The sequence below is a fragment of the Nicotiana tabacum genome, chromosome 7 (assembly GCF_000715075.1).
Source record: "Nicotiana tabacum cultivar K326 chromosome 7, ASM71507v2, whole genome shotgun sequence".
In the NCBI taxonomy this organism is placed as follows: domain Eukaryota; kingdom Viridiplantae; phylum Streptophyta; class Magnoliopsida; order Solanales; family Solanaceae; genus Nicotiana; species Nicotiana tabacum.
The window spans coordinates 168,216,113-168,238,411 of NC_134086.1; the positions used below are offsets into that span (position 1 = coordinate 168,216,113).

A 22,299-nucleotide genomic window follows, 5' to 3' on the forward strand; every position below is an offset into this window, starting at 1 on the left:
TTATTTTCTATAGCTACCTTTTATATTTTATAGCAAAATAAGTATTTATGGTATATACTACAATTGAGGCATGAAATATGCTATTTATGTTTTTTCTCTCTCTTAGATAGCTGGACATACCTATTTTTAAGGTGATTGTAGTTACTGTATTCATGAATACATGGCGTGAATACATGCGCATACAGCTGGAATGCCCTGATTTTAGGCGCTTTTTACTGTTGTGTATTCATGAATACAGCAGCGCGAATACATGCGTGTACAACTGGGCTGCCCTGATTTTAGGCGATATTTGCTGCTGTATTCATGAATACATGACGCAAATACATGTGAATACATGCACATACAGTTGGACTGCCCTGATTTTTAGGCGCTTTTTGTTGTTGTATTCATGAATACATGTGAATACATGTGCGTATAGATAGTAGCTATGAGAAGTAATTATGTATATGATAGTTATAGGAAGTTAATAGCCACTAAACAATAGTGGTTTATGAAAATTCCTCTTTAACGAATACTTCCAATTTAGAACCTACTATATATGGGCTTCAGTCGGCCCAAATTTCTCTAATGGGCCACTAACGCGCCGCAGGCCCTCAAGCCTTCTCCTATTTCTCCTCCTCAGGTTCTTCACCGTCCGTCTCTCTCCGTGCTCAGCTCCTCCATTGTTGATTACTCAACAGGTAACTTCTCGAATTTGAGATTAAGCTTTTTTTTTTAATTGAAACTTTTTAATTCTGTGGATACATCAAATAAATTTCCTTATTTTTCTATTGTTATCAATCAAAATGAGTATATAATTTTTAAAACTTTGTGTTACTTTCGCCCAAACTGAGCTTATGTGAGCTTTGTAAAAATAGCTGGTCCAACTGTCCAAGACCAGATAAAGGAGCCGGGTTGCGATATGTTGACAATCAGTGTAAAAATAGCTTAGTGCAATCTGAATAATGAATACAGAAATTCATTTAACCAACCTAACTTGGATTAGAACCTAGTTGAAGGATTGATGTGGGTCTTGTGGCGGTGGCGCAGTAAGAGCAGCGAGTGTAGGTGGTCAGTAGAGTGGGAGAGGTGGAGAATAAATTAGGTTTTGAACCGGTTCGGTTACTGTATCAACGTCTAGACAGTGAAAATTGAATCAACATTAAACTGAAGATGTTAAAACTAGAGCTAACCCAGTGAGTTTTTAGTGGGAGGTGAACATTTTCCGGTTGATGAGACAGGTGTGGCTGTTTTAAAAAACTTTATTTTGAATTCAATGACCTGCAAATATTAGTTAGCCCATTTTGGTTCGCTCCATTTTCTTTTCCTTGTTGTGTTGTTTAGTAAATTTAGTTTAATGATAAATTTTTTGGCTATCTAACATCATTCATTTAGTACTTTTTCATTGCTGGTTCATAATTTGTTTTATCCATTAGCAGTTTTTTACAGAAAATTTGATAATTTTTGTCTCAGAGAGTAAAGTTTATTCCTTCCCGAAGAAAAATGAAAGAGGAAGAAGTAAATAGGTGCCAGATCCAGGAGTGGTACCCCAGATTTAAATCTGATTCCGTAAAGACAATGATACATGAGCTGCCCGAATCCTTTGTAGAGTACCTTACCGATGATCACGGTCCATTCCTTCTCCCCCTTTCCATTGATGATAGTGATGCTCTACCTAATAGGATCCATAAACCTGAAGAAGAGGAGGATTTTGAAGTATCTGAAGGGTCGGAAGATGAATCAGATCGACCATCGCCACCTCCTTCTTTCCCAGAACTCGAACAGGAGATCAAGGAATCTATAAAGGTCCTTGGGGGTTCTGTCTTCGTGAAGCTTAATTGGAGCGCACCAAAAGATGCTGCATGGATCAGTTCAACTGGGAATCTCTGCTGCAACTCTTTCAGTGAGGTTGCACTTTTACTACGGGCATCAGACTCTCTAATCCATGATCTGTGTCATGCATATGATTCCTGCAGTGATAAGACTAACTCTAGGCCCCCAAAGTTTTTCCTTGCACTTCGCAAATGGTACTCTTCTCTGCGCCCCGAGATGGAATTCCGCTGCTTTGTACGCAATGGGATCCTTGTGGGAGTCTCTCAGCGCGAGGTGACAGGATTTTATCCTGCTCTTCTTGAGAAGAAAGACGAGCTGACAACCATAATCCGGGAATTTTTTACATGTAAGGTGAAGGAAAATTTTGAATCAGAAAGTTATACTTTTGATATATATGTCACGAATGATGAACGAGTTAAGCTTTTGGATTTCAATCCTTGGGGTGCATTTACCTTGCCTCTGCTTTTCTCCTGGGAGGAATTGGAAGATAAATTGAAGGAAGAGGGAAACTGCTTGGAGTTTAGAATTGTAGAAAGCCAGTGTGGTGTCCGTCCTGGTTTGAAAACCGCTGTTCCATATGATTACCTGGATACTAGTCCAGGTAGTGGTTGGGATGAGTTTCTTAGAAAGGCTGATGAAGAATTAGCACAACAGATCAGGTCTCCTCAAGCAGGTGCTTGATTGTTAGATTTCAAGGATGGGTATGATGATACCTTTTTGAGTAATTAGCCTATAATATACTTGTTTGCTAAAATAGTTCTTGGTGTTTATGTAAACCAGATCATTCTTCTAAGTGATTCATTTCTTTTAAGATGGTCTTTTTCTTTACATTAGTAAGGTATAGTGTAGAAGTTCCTCGAAATTGAGTTCCTAACTGACGGGAAAAAATAATAGTTCCTTTGTTGTGACTTCTCTGAATTAGAGCCGTTCAGCTCTTCTTCTTTTACCTATCAAACCTCATTTGGTGCTATAGTTGAATACAATAAGAGTGACAAATGTTTATCAATTGTGCTTACTGTCCTCGACAAGTTGCGATTGTGTCGATTGTTCTCACTTAGACTCTGCATACAGGTAAAAAATTGTCCTGTAATTAGACCATGTATCTAGTTGAAAATTTCTTTTACAAATACTAAGTTGGTACCATTACAAAATAGTTTGCTGGTGCAGTGCAGTAGTTTTCTTCATCACGACTTGATTTGCATCTTCTCTGTCTCAAGTCTCAACGATCGACTTGCTAATCTAAAGAATTTTAATGAAGGATATAGTTAATGTTATAGGCTCTCATGAAGTAAGCGAGAGATGGAGAAGATGCAGGGCAGCAGGGACATCATTATCTGCTCAAACCCGACTAGGCAAGTAGGAGAAACTCTGCAACTGATAATTAAAATTGTAATGAACATCTAGAAAATTTCATGCAACTTCCAGTGAACTTCTAAATCTGTAAAATCTACGACTCATTGCAAAAAATTGATCATATTGTTCTACATTGGTCTTACCCCATAAAGAACAAATAGAGTTTTAAAAAAACCATGGTAGAGAAGAAAAAGGAAAATGAAAACGCAGAAAGGAAAGAAATGGTCAGTATTTTATCGTCTAGTAGCCAAACACAGGAAAAGAAGGCGTTGAGTCTCTTATGGCACCGTGAGAGGGATTTTTAACTGGTAGCAAGCAACTTTTTTTGATTTTTGGACGCACCAAAAACCATATGGAAGGGCAGTTGTTGAAATTTTTATTAAAAGACACTCAGAAATTGGAGAAAGTAATTTCATTTGCCAAGAAGTGAATCACTCATATAATAGTAAATACATGGCTGCGATCTCAAAAGCCTTTTGTTAACCCTATTCTGCAGTATCATCTTGTCGACTCCCAATCACTTCATGCAATCCTTGGTACCGGAATGCCTTCTGAAGGTGGCAAGGTGACAGAGCGCAACAGCTCCAATGAGAATACTAGACCTAGAAAGTGTGCAACGATAGTATTTGCTGATGCCTGTAAAGAGAACACGTAAGACAACAGAAATAAGCAAATTACAATACCAGAGATAGATAACAGGTGGACCAGCTCGAGGGCCATCATGTAGGATAAGTTGATCTCTTAAACTCATTGAAGGCCGCAAATGCATGCGTGCATGACATTAGACTACAGATGCTGGAAACTCGAGAGATGAAAAGCGGGCAACATAGTTGTCCCTCTCCTAGCTTGACCTCGTGCAAGAATTCCATACCTATTATCACTAGTTCTAATCGTGATAGAATAAAGTATCTTGTTTTTCCATAGTAGACATCAAAATGAATGGATAGGAGAGGGAGAGAAAACGGGATATAGAGAGATCACCAAATTTAACCACTTCTTCCCCAGGTATGAAGTGTAAGAGGTTGCTGGTTGCCCCAAAAGACATATTCTAGAAGTACTTGTGTATATTCATTTCTGTATGGACTTTTTAGGTAATAACCACAAAGTAAAGGAGCCCCCCAAACCACTTTTCGACCCCTCATAAAGCAAATCTTTAATGTTCTTTTGGTCTCTCGATTTCAATTACCAGTTCACAAATGAATTATATTTAATACGTAAATGATTGAGGCCAAATGGTGACAGCGGGACAATTTGAAAAGCATACCTGAACCAGAAATACATCCAAAGCAAGCACGGGGCTACTTCCAGGAGTAATACTATATGGATTAGCTGAGGTGGTAAGAGCCTTAGCCACCAACGATCCGACAGTTGCTTGCATGCCAAGTACAGCAGCACCCATTCCCAGAAGGTTCACCACTATTCCATTCTTCAAGCTTTTCACAACGTCAGCACGAGGAGGAGCCTAAAACAAAAGCAGTCAGTACGAAGCTGGACAAATTGCCTTGGATTCAAATTCAAGGTCGAAATTGAAGGTGTATGAACAAGAACTTGCATCGAATATTCCTGGAGTAGCACAGAATGAAACCCTTTTTTTTAAATTGTTGTAGCACAGAATGAAATCTTAACAATAACAAGAGGTCCTCTTTGTGTTAAGTTAAACATAATAGGTTATATAGATACAAGAACCACAAAGATTGCAGAAGAACAGTTAAAAAATGAGATTTAGTAAGTCTCTTTCAACGTTATCAAATCCTGATCCAGAAATTCCACTTCGATCCACAGTCCAAAAGAAAAAAGGAAAAGGAAGGGGACAAAAACTTCTAGAGTCAACTCAAATAAACACAAAACTAGAAATTAAGAACTTAGAGGAAGTAATATCTATGGAAGCACCAAACGTTTCAGAGCACATGAAACGTCCTGTTCATCAATATCCCAGTATGTTTTGTGTATCTGTAAAGGGAAGTTCTGCACCAACTTCAAGGAAGCAAAAGGAAATTTAATGAAAAGCAGTTTCAAAAGCAAACTTAGGAGTATGTGAATCATTAGCTTCTCATACCACCTAACACTTCAAACATAATCTGGCTCACAAATGGTACATTTATTTCAGAAGCAGTTGGAGGGCTGAGGGAGCACTATCTGAGGTGAAATCCATGAAGTAAATACGCCTACCATTAACATAACACAGTTACAAGGCACTTGCATCAATTTAATAAGAATCTATTTCTTTTTCTTTTTGCATATCGATTTGAATGAACGTACAAACATACTGCAATTTAATTTACAAAGCAATTTGAGAAAAGGTGAGGCATTACCTTTGAAGGCTCATTAGCTGTCCTCCGAAGCTTTTCAGACAAGCGAATATAGCCGAATGACCAAAAAACTGAAACGAAAGCCGCTGCAATTCCACCCGCAGTTGAGTAGAATGTGAAGGGAGATGTAATATTCCCCGTAATAACAACAGAAAATGAAAGGATCACCGCAGCAACAAGCGTACATACCAGCTGTCCCCAAAACCCTAGACTACCCAATCTCTTGAAGTACCTTGCAGTATTCTGTAGTCTTTTCGCAACCTAAATTTAAGAGCAAATACCCAATCAATCGGCCTCTTACTCAAACACACAAACACAACAGAATTTAGTAATGCCCTCAATCACAAACTAGTCGTGATTGGCTACATGAATTCTCAGTGTACACTTCGCTTCATTGGGACCAGTTTCATTCTAATACTCAATAATTTTACCTATAAATGCCTTTTTTTCTATGACTGAGAAATCGTCTGGGGCCAACACTTAGGGCCAGCCAACCACAACCTCGAAACTCGGGGATAATGGACTGTCCCTCTACCCTTATCCACTTAAATTCCTATGGCACAGGGCTACTTATAAAGGTGTTCTAGGTATATCTGAATTTTCTACTAACTCAAATAAACGAATCAAGCAAGATAAAATGCAGCACGAATAGTTTGGCACATATTAAAACAACTCAAAATCACAATTAAAAACCCAAACTCATTCTTTCAAAACCTACAATAGATCCAACTAAAGTTATCTTTACTTCACACTCAAGAACGTGCAACAAAGTTCAATGCTCCTTAGCTAAATGCATCTTTAAATGAAAATTTGAGCATTTTGACAAACTTTATTTAGTATTTTCACACACTAAAACAAAACCCTAAAGCAGCAATTGATGCATTAAATTATACCCTTTGACACTTCTGGGAAAAATAAACAATTCAGTTCATAGCTAGACAATCCAAAATACAAACTTAAAGGTAAAATCTTAAAAGTTTGCTACACATTACAAAATGCTGCAGAAACGGAAATGGAGTTAAAGCAGAAATAGGAAAGTACCTGAGCTAATTTAGCTTTTTCAGACTCGTCATTTGGGGAAGTGTAGGGTGGAGAAAGGGGAGCAGAAGCTAATATTCTGGACCGTTTGTTTATGAGACTAAACTGGGGCAAAGAAAGAGGCTTTGTCTTTAAGGGAGATAAAGATAATGATGAGGGCGAAGAAATTAGGGTAATTTGGCGTCCAAGGAAATTATGCCGACATGGTTTTCCGGCCGAGGAAAGAGCTGATGGCGCACTGCCGGTGACGGAGTGAGCCGACGGCAAGAGTAGAGTTTGCATAGCTAGTTTTGTTCGAAGAAGATACAGTAGCTTACACAGCGCAATGTCTAAGCAGGTTCAGTACTGATTTTCATCTTCTTTTCCTTTATTTTGTTTCTTTTCTCCTTTTACCTATAGTGATTTTTTTAAAACTTGAATGTAAACTCGAAAAAAAAGGAAGTTCCCAAAAAAAATGAAAATAGAAAAAAAAACGATATTAACAGTACATTTTAGATTTTTTTAATAATCAAACTATAATGTTATATTGAATTTATCTTTGGTTGCTCACATGAATTTATTCAAAAATAAAAGAATAAATAAATAAATGAAAAGGGAAAAAGTGTTTTCAGGTCATTGCATGGCTAAAAGCCTAAAACATTAGATTGGCTAAAAATCTATGAATGCATAAGTTAGGGTAAAAATGGCGTGTAGTAGCCACTAATTAAGGGAGTCTTTAATTTTTATCCATTAATTATAATGCTCAGCAAAAACTGTCACTACTAATAGGAAAAAGATAGTATTACCCTTTCTTCAATTCTTATATTCCCAAACCCTTATTTTATTCATTCAGAAGAGGGAAAATTTGAGAGCGAATATTCCAGGGTTTTCGTGTGTTCTCAGCATCTGTATCATCCTCGCATGCAAATGAGCTGCAGTTAATCTTTCTCCTTCTTCATCTTCTCTGCATCAAACGATTGAACTGGTAATTTTTTTTTCTTGTATGCATTTTTGTTTTTGTATATGTGTAATCGCGATCAATGATGTGTCAAGTATGTGTGAAATTTCAAAAATGATCATTATAAGTTGATTCAGTGTCGGAGAAGTATCGTATTTTTGTGATGCTGTTATTCAGAACTTTTTGGTATTGAAATGCGAAATGTGTTTGTGGTTGAATCAATATATTTGATTTTGTAAGGACATTTCATAAAAATAGTCGTAGGAATTCATAAGCTAATTGTGTTTATGAATTTTTAGTTAACTGTGTTCATAAAAGATAAGGACCAAACGACATTAACTTTTGAACTTGGAACTCAAAGTTAAGGACTGAGTGTCCTTAACATTTGAACTTGAAACTTGAAATTAAGGACCAAGTGTCCTTAACTTTGGAACTTGAAAGTTGAAGTTCAGGACCAAGTGTCCTTAACTTTATAACTTGAAACTATAAGTTAAGGACTGCCTGTTTTTACTTTTTTAACTTGTAACTCTAAGTTAAGGGCCAAGTATCCTTAACGTTTGAACTTGAAACTATAAGTTAAACACTGCCTATTCTTCCCTCTTTAACTAGTAACTCTAAGTTAAGGACCAAGTGTCCTTAACTTTTGAACTTGTAAGTCAAAGTTCAGGACTAAGTGTCCTTAACTTTTGAACTTGGAATTCAAAGTTAAAGACTATGTGTCCTTTAGTTTTGAACTTGAAACTTGAAGTTCAGGACCAAGTGTCCTTAACTTTTCAACATGAAACTATAAGTTAAGGATTGTCTGTCTTTAACTTTTTAACTTGAAACTTGAAGTTAAGGACCAAGTGTCCTTAACTTTTGAACTCCAAATTTGAAGTTCAGGACTTATTGTCCTTAACTTTTTAACTTGTAACTTTAAGTTAATGACTGTTTGTCCTTAACTTTTTTACTTGAAACTTGAAATTAAGGACCAAGTCCCTTCAATTAACTGTAAGTCCTAATATTTATTTTCTTTTTCCTTCTTTGTAGTGTGATAATGGAAGGAGATCATGTATTCGAGTTTGATGTTTGGCATAATTTTATGATCTATTGGAAAGGAGATTTACAGTATAAGGAAACAATCAAAAGTTTTTTATCAAACAGGCAGTGGAAGAAGTTGAAGGATGGTATTTTCGGAAACTTTTTCCGATTACAAAGTGTGAAGTTTTGTGGTAAACTTATTCGTTGTGTATTGCTTTCAGAAATTGTAAATAATGACCCTGATTCGATGACATTCAAGGTTTTTGACCGTGAAATTAAGTTTACACGTGATGCATTTCATATAATTACTGGTTTGAAGTGTTATTCTTCATCGGACATTAAAGGTTTACATGAAAAAGAGAATAGGCTTTCGAAAGTCTATTTCCCCGCAAAGGATAGAGTTGAGTCGGGTGATTTGTTTAATTTTATTACTAGTCACCCGCATGGTACAACTGCATCATTTGTAGGAAGCGATGATGATGCTGTGAAGTTGGCAACAATTTATTTTGTTGAATCTGTTTTGATGGGCAAGCGGAAGAATAGGAATGTGTCCGAGCAGATAATGAAAATTGTAGACGATGATAAACTCTGATCTTCTTTCAACTGGGCTCTCTTTCTTATGAAACTTTATTAAAATCATTTAAGAGTTGTTTGAAGCCGAATAAAAATGAGAATGGGAAAGAGAAAGATAAAGATAAAGACAAGGATAACTACACTATACTTGGCTTTCTTTTTGCCTTTCGTGTTTGGATTATGGAAGTAATTCTTATTCTTCAGGAAAAACAATTTGTGAACTTCCAAGAATCTGGTTATCATCGGATGTTATGTTATTCGGAAATGAAACCTCCACAGTATGATTCTCTGTGTAAAAAATACTTCCATAATGAAAATGTAAGTTAATCTAATTACTAGCTATTTTTTTTGTTTATTTGTTTTAGTTCTGAAAATTTATGTTTATTTTTTGTTATATTATAGTTGTATAAGTTGATCGAGGTGTCACCATTTATTCCTGTTGAAGAAGATACAGAGTCTATTAGTGTGGAAGAGCCAATTTCTCAAGATCAAAGCTCAATGCCTTCTTCCACACAATTTGATGAAGCCATGCTTAAGGAAATTATTAAAGTAGGTTTTCTGCCTTTGAATATCATTAATTTTTTATTTGATTATTTTTTGCTTACGAGACTTTTTTGTTTTTATATTTTTGATTCAGAGATTATCAGAGAGTTTTAAGAAGGATCTGCAAGCTGAAATTACTAGAATAAATCAGAAAATAGATGTATCAGAAAAAAAGATTGAGAATTAAATCATGGTAATATCATTAATTTCAGTTAGTCTAAGTTCAGGACTTTGTGTCCTTAACTTTTGAACTTAAAACTATAAGTTAAGGACTGTCTGTCCTTAACTTTTGAACTTAATACTTGAAGTTTAGGACCAAGTGTCCTTAACTTTTGAACTTAAAACTATAAGTTAAAGACTGTCTGTCCTTAACTTTTGAACTTAAAACTTGAAGTTTAGGACCAAGTGTCCTTAACTTTTGAACTTACAACTTGAAGTTTAGGACCAAGTATCCTAAACTTTTGAACTTGAAACTTGAAGTGCAGGACCAAGTGTCCTTAACTTTTTAACTTGGAATTCAAAGTTAAGGACTGCATGTCCTTAACTTTTGAACTTGTTATTCTAAGTTAAGGACTTCCTGTCCTTAACTTCTTTACTTGTAACTTGAAGTTTAGGACTAGTTGTCCTTAAATTCTAACTTAGTTTCTTTCTCAGGATTTAAAGAATAGTCTAGGATCAAAGCTTGATACTTTGTTGAAGATTTATGTGAAACCTGATGAAGGAACATAGAGAGAGAATCTAGTGTTCCAATTACTAAAGATGGAGTTGATGATCATTGCCGTGGTACAAAGCCTACTGTTACAATTAACAAAGATGCGGGTGGTGATGAACGTGATGATATGGATGTGTATGTAGAAGTTCAGTATGAAAGCGATTTTAGAGATGCACATCTAGATGATGAAACTGAGAATGTCACTGATATTGGGAAAGGTTAGATATAGATTTTGAATTTTTTTTCATTGAAATTTATATTCAATAGCATAATACATATAAACTTTTTTGTGATTACAAATATTTGTAGAATCTATTGGTGAGTGGAAGTTCAAGATGTAGGAGAATGTCAAGGCCAGGAAAATCCAAAAGAGACAGGAGTAACAGAAAAAATTTGTAAATGTGGATTGCAATCTTAGGAGGATTTAGAAAGTCCATTGGGAACAAGTGTCAGTGAGATTGTATGCAAATGCTTAGAAGGAACATATGATTTGTCTACACCTCTGTCATATAAAGAGAAATTTGGAGTTCAAACTTATGCCAATCAAGGTTAGATAAAATTTTCATTATATATTGAATGTTAGTTTTAGTGAATTATTAGAATGGATATTAATTGCAAATGTTACAGAATCTTTTGAAGCTGCAAGGGAAGAAGCTGGAGTGGAGTATCAAGAGAAAAGTGGAATATAATCTCAAGACGTAGAAAATACTGAATGAACAAGCAGAAGTGAGATTGTTTCCAAATGCATAGATGGAACATGTGATCTCTCTACACCTCCCTCTCTTACCGACAATATTGGAACCCAAGAAAATGCTAGTGAAGATAATGATTTAATTGGGATGATCTTGACTATTGCAAACGGTTAGACAGTGTTTTTTTTTTAATTTTTTACATGTTTGTTTTAATCAAAGATTAATAACAAGTACTAATTGTGTTAGCTCTTGTAAATATTTTGCAGAATCTTGTGAACTTGCAACTGAAGAACATGGAGAACAATTGCAATATAAAGAAAATGTACAGTTGGAAGATAAAGAAAATGATGCAAGCAATATGTTAGCTGAATTGTCTGTTGAAAAAACACAAGAAGGCAGTGTGAATAAGACAGGTATTGATTGTGTCCTAGATATTATATTCATAATTGAAATTTTGTCTTTTCATTTGACGACTTGCAACAAACTAATATATATATATATATATTGCATGCAGAGGAAAACAATGATGAAGATCTTAACCAATATACGAGGAAAAGAAAGAGAGATAGTATTGGTTATGATGGTCCGTCATTTTCTATTTTCCTCCTGCTCCTACAAGTACACGAATGAGCATTGATGGGGGTTTGTCTATGGATATTGAAGGAAATGTTGAAGAAGAGCTTGGTCGAGGTAAAAGGAACAAGAAGCTTAGTTAGCAGTTGAAATCTCCTTTTGACCAGGAAAGAAAAATAGGAACATCGATGGCAGACAATCAAAATATTCCCAAGAGTTCAGGCTGGATAAAATCAACATATGCTCGTAGGTGTATTTTTCATTATTCCACAGATGATGCAAAATTATTGAAGAAATTCATTGTGTGGTTGCGCAAGGAGAAAAGGAGAGGTCGCAAAAAAGAGTAAGTCCCTTAATATATTTCAGTATTGATATTGAAATTGCTAAAGTTAGTGTCCTTAACTTCTGTCATTGTAAGTCTAAGTTTAGGACCACGTGTTCTTAACTTTTGAATCTGAAAATCAAAGTTAAGGAGCAAGTGTCCTTATCTTTTGAACTTGTAAGTCAAAGTTCAGGACCATGTGTCCTTAACTTTCGAACCTGTAATTCAAAGTTAAGGACTGCTTGTCCTTAACTTTTGAACCTGCAAGTCAAACTTATGGACTCATGTCCTTAACTTTTGAACTTGATACTCAAAGTTAAGGACAATCAGTCCTTAAGTTTTGAACTTTTGAACTCAAAGTTAAGGACAAGAGTCCTTAAGTTTTGAACTTGATACTCAAAATTAAGGACAAATTGTCCTGAACTTTTAAACTTGTAAGTCTAAGTTCAGGACCATGTATTCTTAACTTTTGAACTTGAAACTCAAACTTCAGGACCAAGTGTCCTTAGCTTTTGAACCTGTAATTCAAATTTAAGGACTGTCTGTCCTTAATATTTCAACTTGAAAGGCTAAGTTCAGGACTAACTTCTAACTTTGATATTTTCAAAATTTTCAGGGGACAAACTGATATATATGTTGATGATAATGGTGTGAAAAAGAATTCATACAAATTGTATCATCAAAAATCAGTAGCAAAATATTCTTCCTTGAGCTTTTAGATAACAGCTTTGTACTTGATGATAAGGTTAGATAATTCGCAAGGCATTTATTTTCTTTATTCTTAATTTATCATTTTTAATTATTTTATGACTGATGGATTTGTTTTATTTTTTGCCTTTTTATGAAGCATATTGATATTGCCCTATATTATCTGAGAAAGAAGGAATGCTACCACCCTCGCGACCATCCTTTTCATTGCACAACTACTGATATTCTTTTTGATAACTATATGGTGCTTGTGCATAAAGATTTCAGTGAAGATGCTACTGATGACTTTTGGTGTGATGGTGATAATCAGTTGTTTGTGACACCATATGTGTGGGGGGACCATCATAGATGTGGAATTGCTTGGACAGAGGTTGACAAAATCTTTTTTCCATGTCGGCTCCCTTCAGAAGATGATAATGTTGTGACACACTTTCTTTTGGCGGTATTGGACTTGAATCAGAAAAAGATTGATGTATACGATTCCATATATAGTGAGTCATATGAGGCAGGAATGAATCACATGGAAATGTATGCACGCATGATCTCCCACTTGCTAAAGTTCTCACAGTTTGACAAACATCACAAGTCTTTTGGAAATGCCTTCAACAAATTTGATATTCAGCGGCAAAGATCACCATACCAGACTGGATCGTACGTGTTGTTATTTGTTATATTATTTATATGTACTTTAGATTTATTGTTTAATTCACTGCATATCTTACATTTTTCTTAGGACTGATTGTGGTCCATTCCTGATCAAATATGTGGAATTGTTGATGATTGGAAAGGATGTGGAGAAATTCCTACCTGAAGACATTAAAGACTTTAGAAAAGAAGTTGTCACAAATCTTTGGGCACATGATGAGTGGAAAAGAAATTCTGGTTATGATACACCACCAGAAATTGTTGGCGATGATTATGAGAATGAAAATGAAACTTGTTGTCCAAAGGAGTTGTAGTTTAGTTGTAAAGAAAGTTAGTTGTGTTTGATCTTTTGTATAAAATTGTTGTAAAGAATCCATATGAATTTGGCAAGTTCAGAAAACTTTTGAAATATTCTGTAAATTCCTCAAAAGGCATTATATTTTGTTTGCATAGCATAATATTTTGTCACGGCTATGCAAAATTACAATTTCAGAAGTAATATCAAGGCATCATGTTATTAATTTCTTTGTTTCTCTCAAGTGTTGATTTGTCCATTGAGTTTGTTAGTATTAGTTCATGACTAAGTGTAATTGAACTTCAAATTCAAAGTTAAGGACCAATTGCCCTTAACTTTTGAACTTTGAACGCAAAGTTAAGGACTGGTTGTCCTGAACTTCTGAACGTGTAATTCAAACTTAAGGACTGTTTGTCCTTAACTTTTGAACCTGCATGTCAAACTTAAGGACTCGTGTCCTTAACTTTTGAACGTGTAATTAAAACTTAAGGACTGTCTATCCATAACTTTTTAACCTGCAAGTTAAACTTAAGGACTCATGTCCTTAACTTTTGAAGTTGAAACTCAAAGTTAAGGACAGACAGTCCTTAAGTTTTGAACTTTGAACTATAAGTTAAGGACTGTCTGTCCTTAACTTTTGAACTTTCAACACAAAGTTAAGGACTGCATGTCCTGAACTTTTGAACGTGTAATTCAAACTTAAGGACTGCCTATCCTTAACTTTTGTAAAGTTAAGGAAAGACAGTCCTTAACCTTTGAACTTTGAACTCAAAGTTAAGGACTGTCTGTCCTTAACTTTTGAACATGTAATTCAAACTTAATGACTGTCTGTCCATAACTTTTTAACCTGCAAGTCAAACTTAAGGACTCCTATCCTTAACTTTTGAACTTGAAACTCAAAGTTAAGGACAAACAGTCCTTAAGTTTTGAACTTTGAACTATAAGTTAAAGACTCCATGTCCTTAACTTTTGAACTTGAAACCTAAAGTTAAGGACATACAGTCCTTAAGTTTTGAACTTTGAACTATAAGTTTAGGACTGCATGTCCTTAACTTTTGAACTTTCAAAACAAAGTTAAGGACTTCTTGTCCTGAACTTTTGAACGTGTAATTCAAACATAAGGACTGCATGTCCTTAACTTTTGTAAAGTTAAGGACAGACAATCCTTAACTTTTGAACTTTGAACTTAAAGTTAAGGACTGTCTATCCTTAACTTTTGAACGTGTAATTCAAACTTAAGGACTGTCTGTCCATAACTTTTTAACCTGCAATTCAAATTTAAGGACTTCTGTCCTTAACTTTTGAACTTGAAACCAAAGTAAGGACAGATAGTCCTTAAGTTTTGAACTTTGAACTATAAGTTAAGGTTTGAACTTTGAAATAAGTTAAGGATTGTCTGTCTGTAACTTTTGAACCTGTAACTCAAAGTTAAGGACTGATTGTCCTTAACTTTTGAACCTGCAAGTTAAACTTAAGGACTCTTGTCCTTAACTTTTAATCTTTGAACTCAAAAGAAACAAAAAGAAGGTAAGCAGAGAGAAATTTTGAAAATTCAGACATTTGCTCAAATAAGAATAATCTAAATGAATCCAATTTATAGCAAAAACTTAAAAGAGTCGATAAACAAAAGTGGATATATATACTATTCTCTATGCTTTCTTGAAAATGGATGGACTGCGGGAGAATATATACAAGGTGTTCTATTATGACCAATTCTTCTGCAACGACCACATTTGAATGTTATTTTTGATGACTCGGTAGCTGGAATATGCCTTTTCTTTTGCCTTCTACCTGGTGGCACTTTGAAATCTGGAGGTTTAACAATTTGTGACTTAACACTCTCTAGTACAATCCAAGAATCAGTATGTTCTACAGGATGTATTTGTCTTTCATATGTTTTCAGCCAAGATTCCTTTAAGTACTAGTGCGAACAAAAGTTAGACTTCTTGATGTTTCTCTTCTCGATAGCTGCAATTGCATGTATGCATGGTAATTCATCAAATTGAAACTGAAAACAATCACATGTTCTTTTGTTTAAGTCTCCCAAGAAAGTTATTCCTTCTTCTTCAACTCTAGAACGCCATGAGTCAATAGGGAAGACCTTCAATGTTGAAAAATTATAAGTTAGTACATTATGTTAAATTATATTAAAATCATAAGCTAAACATAATACATAATACTTACATTCAAAGTAAATGTTAAATCTATTTTTTCTTTAATTCCTCCTCTACCCAACAAGAAACATCATAAAAAGTTCTTTCTGCTTCATTTCTTTTTTCATAAAACCAACGTTGTAGCTTCACTTGAATGAATCCATCATTCTTAATATAGGCAGCTCCCTTGCTTCTAATAGGGCAGAATTCATTGACTCAACTATGTTTTTTGTGAGCATGTCATATCTTCGTCGTGGACTACAAGAATGTGCCCACCTTTCCGGTGGTTCTTCCATCAAGTAGTCATAAGTCTTCTTATCTACTTTTGCTATATCTGACATATATAGGTCAAATTCTTTGCGCCTGTATACTCTTGCAGCACTTTGGAAAAGTTTTATAAGCTCATTTTTCACCTTCTTTCGCTTTAGGTTCTGCTCCAAATGATAGATGCAAATCCCATGATGGCTTTAAGGATATACCTTTGCAATGCCATATGCAATAGCTTGATGCCTGTCCGATAAAAAAATTAAATTCTCACGGCTCCCAATTGCATTGCGAAGCTAACTAAAGTGCCACTCATAGGAATTGTTATTTTCAGATTCTGCTATTCCAAAGGCTAGTGGAGAAATTTGGTTATTTGCATCCTTTGAAACTGAAATCATTAAAACACCACGATATTTTGACTTCAAAAAAGTTGCATCAACAGCAATGACTGGTATACAATGATTCCAACCAGATATTGATGATCCATATGCAAAAAACATATAAAGAAACCTAAAAATACAATATAAAACAAGGTTAACAAAAGTTAAGGACATGTAGTCCTGAGCTTCAGATTATAAAGTTAAAAGTTAAGGACAGTCAGTCCTTAACTTATAGTTTCAAGTTATAAAGTTAAGGACATGCAGTCCTTAACTTTGAGTTCAAAGTTCAAAACTTAAGGACAGGCAGTCCTTAACTTTGACTTACAAGTTCAAAAGTTAAGGACAGCCAGTCCTGAACTTCTGGTTACAAGCTCAAAAGTTAACTAGTTAAAGACAACATGTCCTAAATTTTATAAAACAGACTAATAAACTTTTTTTTTATTGTTTACCTGTTGTTGTCGTCTATCTTTATGTTAGTATATGTTCTCGGGTTTTTACTTCTCATCATATACAAGTATAAAGACAATAATTCATAATTATCTTCGGGAGTTCCTCTTATTAAAGCGGAAGCAAGTTGAATAGCACGCCACGCCTTGTGATATCCAATGTCTAGTCCATGCATTTTTTGCATCTCTACCATGACAAAAGCTAGTGTAACTTCAAACCTTGGGTCTCGAAGATTGTCAATAATGTAACCACTAATCAACTTTGAAGTTGCATGCCTTTGATCAACTTTCATAGTGTTAACAGAGCAGTCATTATTTTTCTCAATCTTTACTATCTTGAATCTTTAATTCTGAAAGCACGCACACACCAAACACACCTATTATCATTGTATTTCAACAAATATCTTGTTGAGCTTGATCTAACAACCTTGAATTCAAAATGTCCTTTAATTGCTATGTTCAAAAAATAGTTAATTATACTCTTTTTTTGTCAAATACTGATCCCACTTTTATTTCATCCAACGAAGCATTTTCTCTTAATATCGTAGTTGGGGATTCTTTTTGTTTCAAATTTGATCTTCGTCTAGTTAGTTTAGTAGAGGGTTTTTCAGCAACTTCTTCGATTACCGGTGCACTCTCTAAGACTTGAATACCCAAAGCTTGTTCGTTGTCAATCTCTATAATGCTTTGTCCTTCTACTTGAATAGAATCAAATGTTTGAAGCACCTCTTCAGTTATTGGTTGAGCTTCAACCATATCTATTTCCATTATCTGTTGGCATTTGTTTTGATTATCATGTTGAGTTTCTCTGTTGACATGTGTTTGAAGCACCTCTTCAGTTATTGCTTGAACTTCAACCATATCTATTTTCATTAATTGTTGGCATTTGTTTTGATTGTCATGTTGAGTTTCTGTGTTGATATGTTCGTTGCTTGTTGATCCAAAAACTCTTTCCGAAATATCAACAATGAAACGACAGCCCTTGAAGAGTGAATGAGTTTTTAGTAACTCTATACATATGTGAAGATAAATCTTTGGATACAAGCATTCCATTGCTTGTTCCAAGGTTGATATCAAACCATATCACTGCTTCAAACTTGTGTCTATCCAATTTAATAACTTCAAAGATCTGTTTAATGAAATCTTCAAACCGAATTGCCTCAGGTACTAGAACAAGCTTTGTTTGATGATCAAGATATTTATAGTCTTCAGTCCATCTACCATTAAAAGCAACTATAATACATATTGTTTCCATCGTGCAAGTCAAGAGAATAGGAAACTCAGGACATATTTTATAATGTAATCCTTGTATAATTAAGAACAGGTACTGTAAGTTCAAGACCAAGTTAAGGACCAAGTGTCCTTAACATTTGAACTTGGAATTCAAAGTTAAGGACTGCATGTCCTTAACTTTTGAACCTGTAATTCAAACTTAAGGATTGTCTGTCCTTAACTTTTGAACCTGTAAGTCAAAATTAAGGACTCCTATCCTTAACTTTTTAAATTGAAACCCAAAGTTAAGGACTACCTGTCCTTAACTTTTTAACTTATAACTGTAAGTTAAGGACCAACTTTCCTTAAATATTGAAAGTTCAGGACCAAGTGTTCAGAACTTTTCAACTTGAAACTCAAACTTCAGGACCTAGTATCCTTAACTTTTTTAAAGTAATTTGCAAAACTATGACAGTATGTCCTTAATATATAGAAGAACAACAACAAAGTTAAGGACATTGTGTCCTTAACTTTTTCAATTCAATTTGCAAAATCAGGACACTATGTCCTTAATATTATGTGCTCATTTTTTGTAGAATTATCATAGGATGCGATGTCCTTAACTTTATCAATCCAGAAATTCAAAAAAAAAATCAAGTTTCTGCTTACTGTATAAAAATCAATAGAAATCGGAAAAAGTATAACTATGTCGAAATAAAAATCAATAGAAACACATAAAAGTATAAATTACTGTAAATCTATGTCGATTTTTAGATGAGAATGTTGAATTCTATAGTTTGAAATCGGAAGAGAATCTTCTGCAATTGTGACGATCGCATAGAAATCTTCTATAGTTTAGCACTGTTGCTGCTAATGCTGATCGTGTAGGTATAAGTTATAGCAGAAGGGTATTTTCATCCAATCAGGTACAAATTTATTAAACCAGTGGCTAAAGACTAAAGACATTTAAAACACTGGTTTTAAAATAAAGACAGGTGTTGTTAGTGGCTATTTGTGCACATCGCCCTAGGCGAGGGTTTCTTGTTTTACTAAATTATTTTACTAAAGATATAGTGGCAGTTCATTCTTGGGAGAAATTCAAAAATAGCCAGATTTACAACTAGTTATTCAAGAATAGCCCAGTTTCAAAAGTAATCGAAATTTAGCCACTTTTCATGTAAAGATAAATCTGAGCGAAAACACTGTTCAAAACCCGAAAAATATGCCAGTATATTATACTGGAGTTCCATCATAACTATACTTGAACTCCAGTATATTATACTGGAGTTCCAGGATAATTATGCTGGAACTCCAGCATAATATGATGAAGTTCCAGCATAAGTACACTAAAACTCCAACATAATATATTGGAGTTCCAGCAAGTATAATTGTCCAGTATAATATGCTGGAGTTTGGAACACCGTTGTCCAGTCTCTAGTATTGTGACGACCGGCCAGTCGTCTCATGAGTTACCACTCCGTTTTTCCCCATTTCTGCTTCCTTATTCTTCGTTATCCGTGTTTTATATGATCGAGTTGATTAGTTTGAGTTCGGAGAGGATTTGGTAAGAAATGAGATAGTTAGTCTCTTTTAAGAAGGTTTAAGTTGGAAAAGTCAGTCGGATGTTGACTTATGTGTTAGAGGGCTCGGATGTGAGTTCCGGTGGTTTGGTTAGCTTTGGGAGGTGATTTGTGACTTAGGAGCGTAATCGAAATGGGTTCTGGAGGTTCAGAATAGAATTAAGCTTGAATTGGCGAAGTGTTCATTTTGATGATTTCCGGTTGATATGCGAGATTTTGATACAGGTGTTGGAATGGAATTCCGAGAGTTGCAGTAGCTTCGTTATGACATTTGGGATGTGTGTGTAAAATTTCAGGTCATTCGGACGTGGTTTGGTTGACTTTTTAATCGAAAGCAATTTTGGAAAGATTTTAGAAACTTAGGCTTGAATCCGAGGTGTTTTGGTTGATTTGATGTCGTTTGAGGTGTTTTGATGAGTGGAACAAGTTTTAATAAGGTATTGGTCATATTTGTGCTTTTGGTTGAGGTCCCGAGGGCCTCACGGTGATTTTGAATGGTTAACAGGAAGATTTGAGAGATTGCAGAAATTTGCTGCTTCTGGTGTTTTCGCACCTGCGATTTGGGAGCCGTAGGTGCAGCGTCGCATGTGCGAGGGAGAAGCTGCAGAAGCAGTTTTTTGGGGGGGGGGATTGTCAGGAAACCACAAATGCAGTTGTGGGGGCCACATTTGCGGAACCGCAAATGCGGTTGTGGGGGAGGGGGGCGCAGATGCGGCAGTGGCAGGCTTTAGTGATTTCTGCAGAAGCAGAGTGTTAACCGCAAATGCGGTACCGCAGAAGCGGATTTTGGACCGCAGATGCGGGTATGCCTGGGCAGAACATATAAGTTATTTTATTTTCGCGAGTTTGAGTTATTCCACCATTTTTTACTTCGGCTTGAGAGCTTTTGGACGATTTGGAAGAGGGATTTCAAGGGAACTTCGTTAAGGTAAGGATTTTGGACCTAAAACACATTTCTATGGTAGTATTTCATGGATTAAGGTTGTAATTAAATGAATTAAAGGGTTAAAATGGAGGATTAGAGCTTGAGTTTAAGAGGCCTTTAAAGGAGGATTTGAGGGGTCATTTGGACTCCGATTTTAGTGTTCTTGATATGCATAGACTCGTGGGGAGATGGGGAATCTATTCATGTAAAAATTTCTGAGTTTCGAGAAGTGGGCCCAGGGCTCGGGTTTGGCTAATTTCAGGATTTTTGGTATTTTTCGATTATTTTCGCTTGGGCTTTGTTCCCTTGGCATATTGTGATGTATTCGTTCTGATTTTGGATAGATTCGACGCCCGTGGAGGATGATTCGAGGGGCAAAGGCATCGCGAGCTAGAGATTTAGTCGGTTCGAGGTGAGTAATGATTGTAAATGATGCTCTAAGGGTTTGGAACCCCGAATTTGCACATCGTAGTGCTATATTGAGGTGAGACACACGCTTGATGACGAGTGTGGGGTCGTGCACTATTGGGGATTGTGACTTGGTCCGTCCCGATTGGTGATTTTACCGCGTATTTGATTGAAACTTATTTGCTATCATCATGATTTGGGTTGATTGCCATATTTGGGCTTTGTGCCAACTATTTGAACCCTTCAAGGATTTTTATTACTATTTTCTCACTGTTTTGACTTATTACTTGAACTCAGTCATGTTATTTTCCATTGTTTTACTACTCAACCATCTTTACTCAGTTTTGAGACTTAAATGATATTTTTAAATGATGTTTTGGGCTGGGAAATACTGTTTTACTATTGCCCCGGAGGCTTGTGACAATTTTTGGATTGAGTAAGGTCGAGGGCCTAGTTGTGAGGATACATTGATATTGATATGAGGCCGAGGGCCTGAGATACATAAATATGCCACAAGGTGGCTTGATTGATATGAGGCCGAGGACCTAGATTTGATGCCACGAGATGGCTTGATATTGCGCTTGGGCCGTAAGGGGCCCCTCCCGGAGTCTGTACACTCCCAGTGAGCGCGGGTACCCTTTGTGATGTGAGATTGAGCTCGAGGGGATGACATTGTTCTGAATTGAGCCCGAGGGGCTGGTACTGTTTCCGAGATATTGCCCGAGGGGCGGATTTGTTGATACTGTTCCCGAGGGGCGAACTTCTATTTGTTTACTTACCTGTCAACTACTTGTTTTACTTGTTGAAAAGGGATTTTTACTTGACTCTTCACTGTTTTACTGTTTTAAGTGATTCTTTTACTGCTTCATTATAGAATGGCTTATGCCTTACGTGTTTTCTTACCTTCAGTCATTATTTATATTTATTATTCACTGGGTCGGAGTACTCACGTTACTCCCTGCACCATGTGTGCAGATTTAGGCGTCGCTGGTTCCGCTCCTGACTGCTGATTCCTCCAGTTCCAGGCGATATTCAGAGACTATGAGGTAGTTGTTGGCGTCCACAACCCCGTGTCTCTACTATCTTGTCATTTCTATTTCCTTCAAACATTTGTACTAGATATTGGATTTAGCATACCTGTATCATGGTTGCAGATCTCTGAAGCCAGGTCCGCGGTGGAAACTTCGCGGCCGCAGTGGGGACTCCGCGACCACGGTGGGATTTGTGCGGTCCGCGGTGAGCAAGGCGAAGCCTCCACGGCCGCGCTCGATTTCTTGCGGTCCGTGGTGGAGCTCCGCGGCCGCAGTCCTTTTCATGCGGTCTGCGGAAAGGGTCTGAGAGGAGTATATTTAAACGGACTTTTCAGTTAATTTTTACTTTTCAAGACCCCAAAACATAA

The 22,299-nt window shown here is 35.9% G+C and overlaps 3 protein-coding genes across 3 annotated transcripts; 1 reads left to right on the forward strand and 2 right to left on the reverse strand.

Annotated features, from left to right (window-relative positions):
• Nucleotides 1-651: 651 nt before the first annotated feature.
• LOC107816757 (uncharacterized) lies at nt 652-2,623 on the forward strand. Its single transcript, XM_016642496.2, has 2 exons — nt 652-680; nt 1,453-2,623. The coding sequence occupies exon 2, from the start codon at nt 1,483-1,485 to the stop codon at nt 2,491-2,493; it is 1,011 nt and encodes a 336-aa protein (XP_016497982.1). The 5' UTR covers nt 652-680; nt 1,453-1,482; the 3' UTR covers nt 2,494-2,623.
• Nucleotides 2,624-3,687: 1,064 nt separating this feature from the next.
• LOC107816756 (protein TIC 21, chloroplastic-like) lies at nt 3,688-6,794 on the reverse strand. The gene is made up of 4 exons (NM_001325983.1): nt 6,516-6,794; nt 5,478-5,735; nt 4,430-4,627; nt 3,688-3,801 (listed from the first exon to the last, which is right to left on the reverse strand). Exons 1-4 carry the CDS (start codon nt 6,792-6,794, stop codon nt 3,688-3,690), a joined length of 849 nt encoding a protein of 282 aa, NP_001312912.1.
• A 9,037-nt stretch (nt 6,795-15,831) lies between these two features.
• LOC107796458 (uncharacterized) lies at nt 15,832-17,068 on the reverse strand. Its single transcript, XM_016619230.1, has 4 exons — nt 16,779-17,068; nt 16,259-16,459; nt 16,165-16,195; nt 15,832-16,116 (listed from the first exon to the last, which is right to left on the reverse strand). The coding sequence occupies exons 1-4, from the start codon at nt 17,066-17,068 to the stop codon at nt 15,832-15,834; spliced, it is 807 nt and encodes a 268-aa protein (XP_016474716.1).
• Nucleotides 17,069-22,299: the final 5,231 nt, after the last annotated feature.

Bases quoted from the DNA above. Each gene is read 5' to 3' on its own strand.
- LOC107816757 (XM_016642496.2), top strand. From the start codon at position 1,483: ATGAAAGAGGAAGAAGTAAATAGGTGCCAGATCCAGGAGTGGTACCCC.
- LOC107816756 (NM_001325983.1), bottom strand. From the start codon at position 6,794: ATGCAAACTCTACTCTTGCCGTCGGCTCACTCCGTCACCGGCAGTGCG. The intron at 5,736-6,515 runs GTACTTTCCTAT...TCTTAAATTTAG, and splicing joins AAAAAGCTAAATTAGCTCAG to GTTGCGAAAAGACTACAGAA. The intron at 4,628-5,477 runs GTAATGCCTCAC...CTTTTGTTTTAG, and splicing joins CAGCTAATGAGCCTTCAAAG to GCTCCTCCTCGTGCTGACGT.
- LOC107796458 (XM_016619230.1), bottom strand. From the start codon at position 17,068: ATGAAAGTTGATCAAAGGCATGCAACTTCAAAGTTGATTAGTGGTTAC. The intron at 16,460-16,778 runs GTAAACAATAAA...TTGTATTTTTAG, and splicing joins AAGATAGACGACAACAACAG to GTTTCTTTATATGTTTTTTG. The intron at 16,196-16,258 runs GCACTTTAGTTA...TTTATCGGACAG, and splicing joins AATAACAATTCCTATGAGTG to GCATCAAGCTATTGCATATG.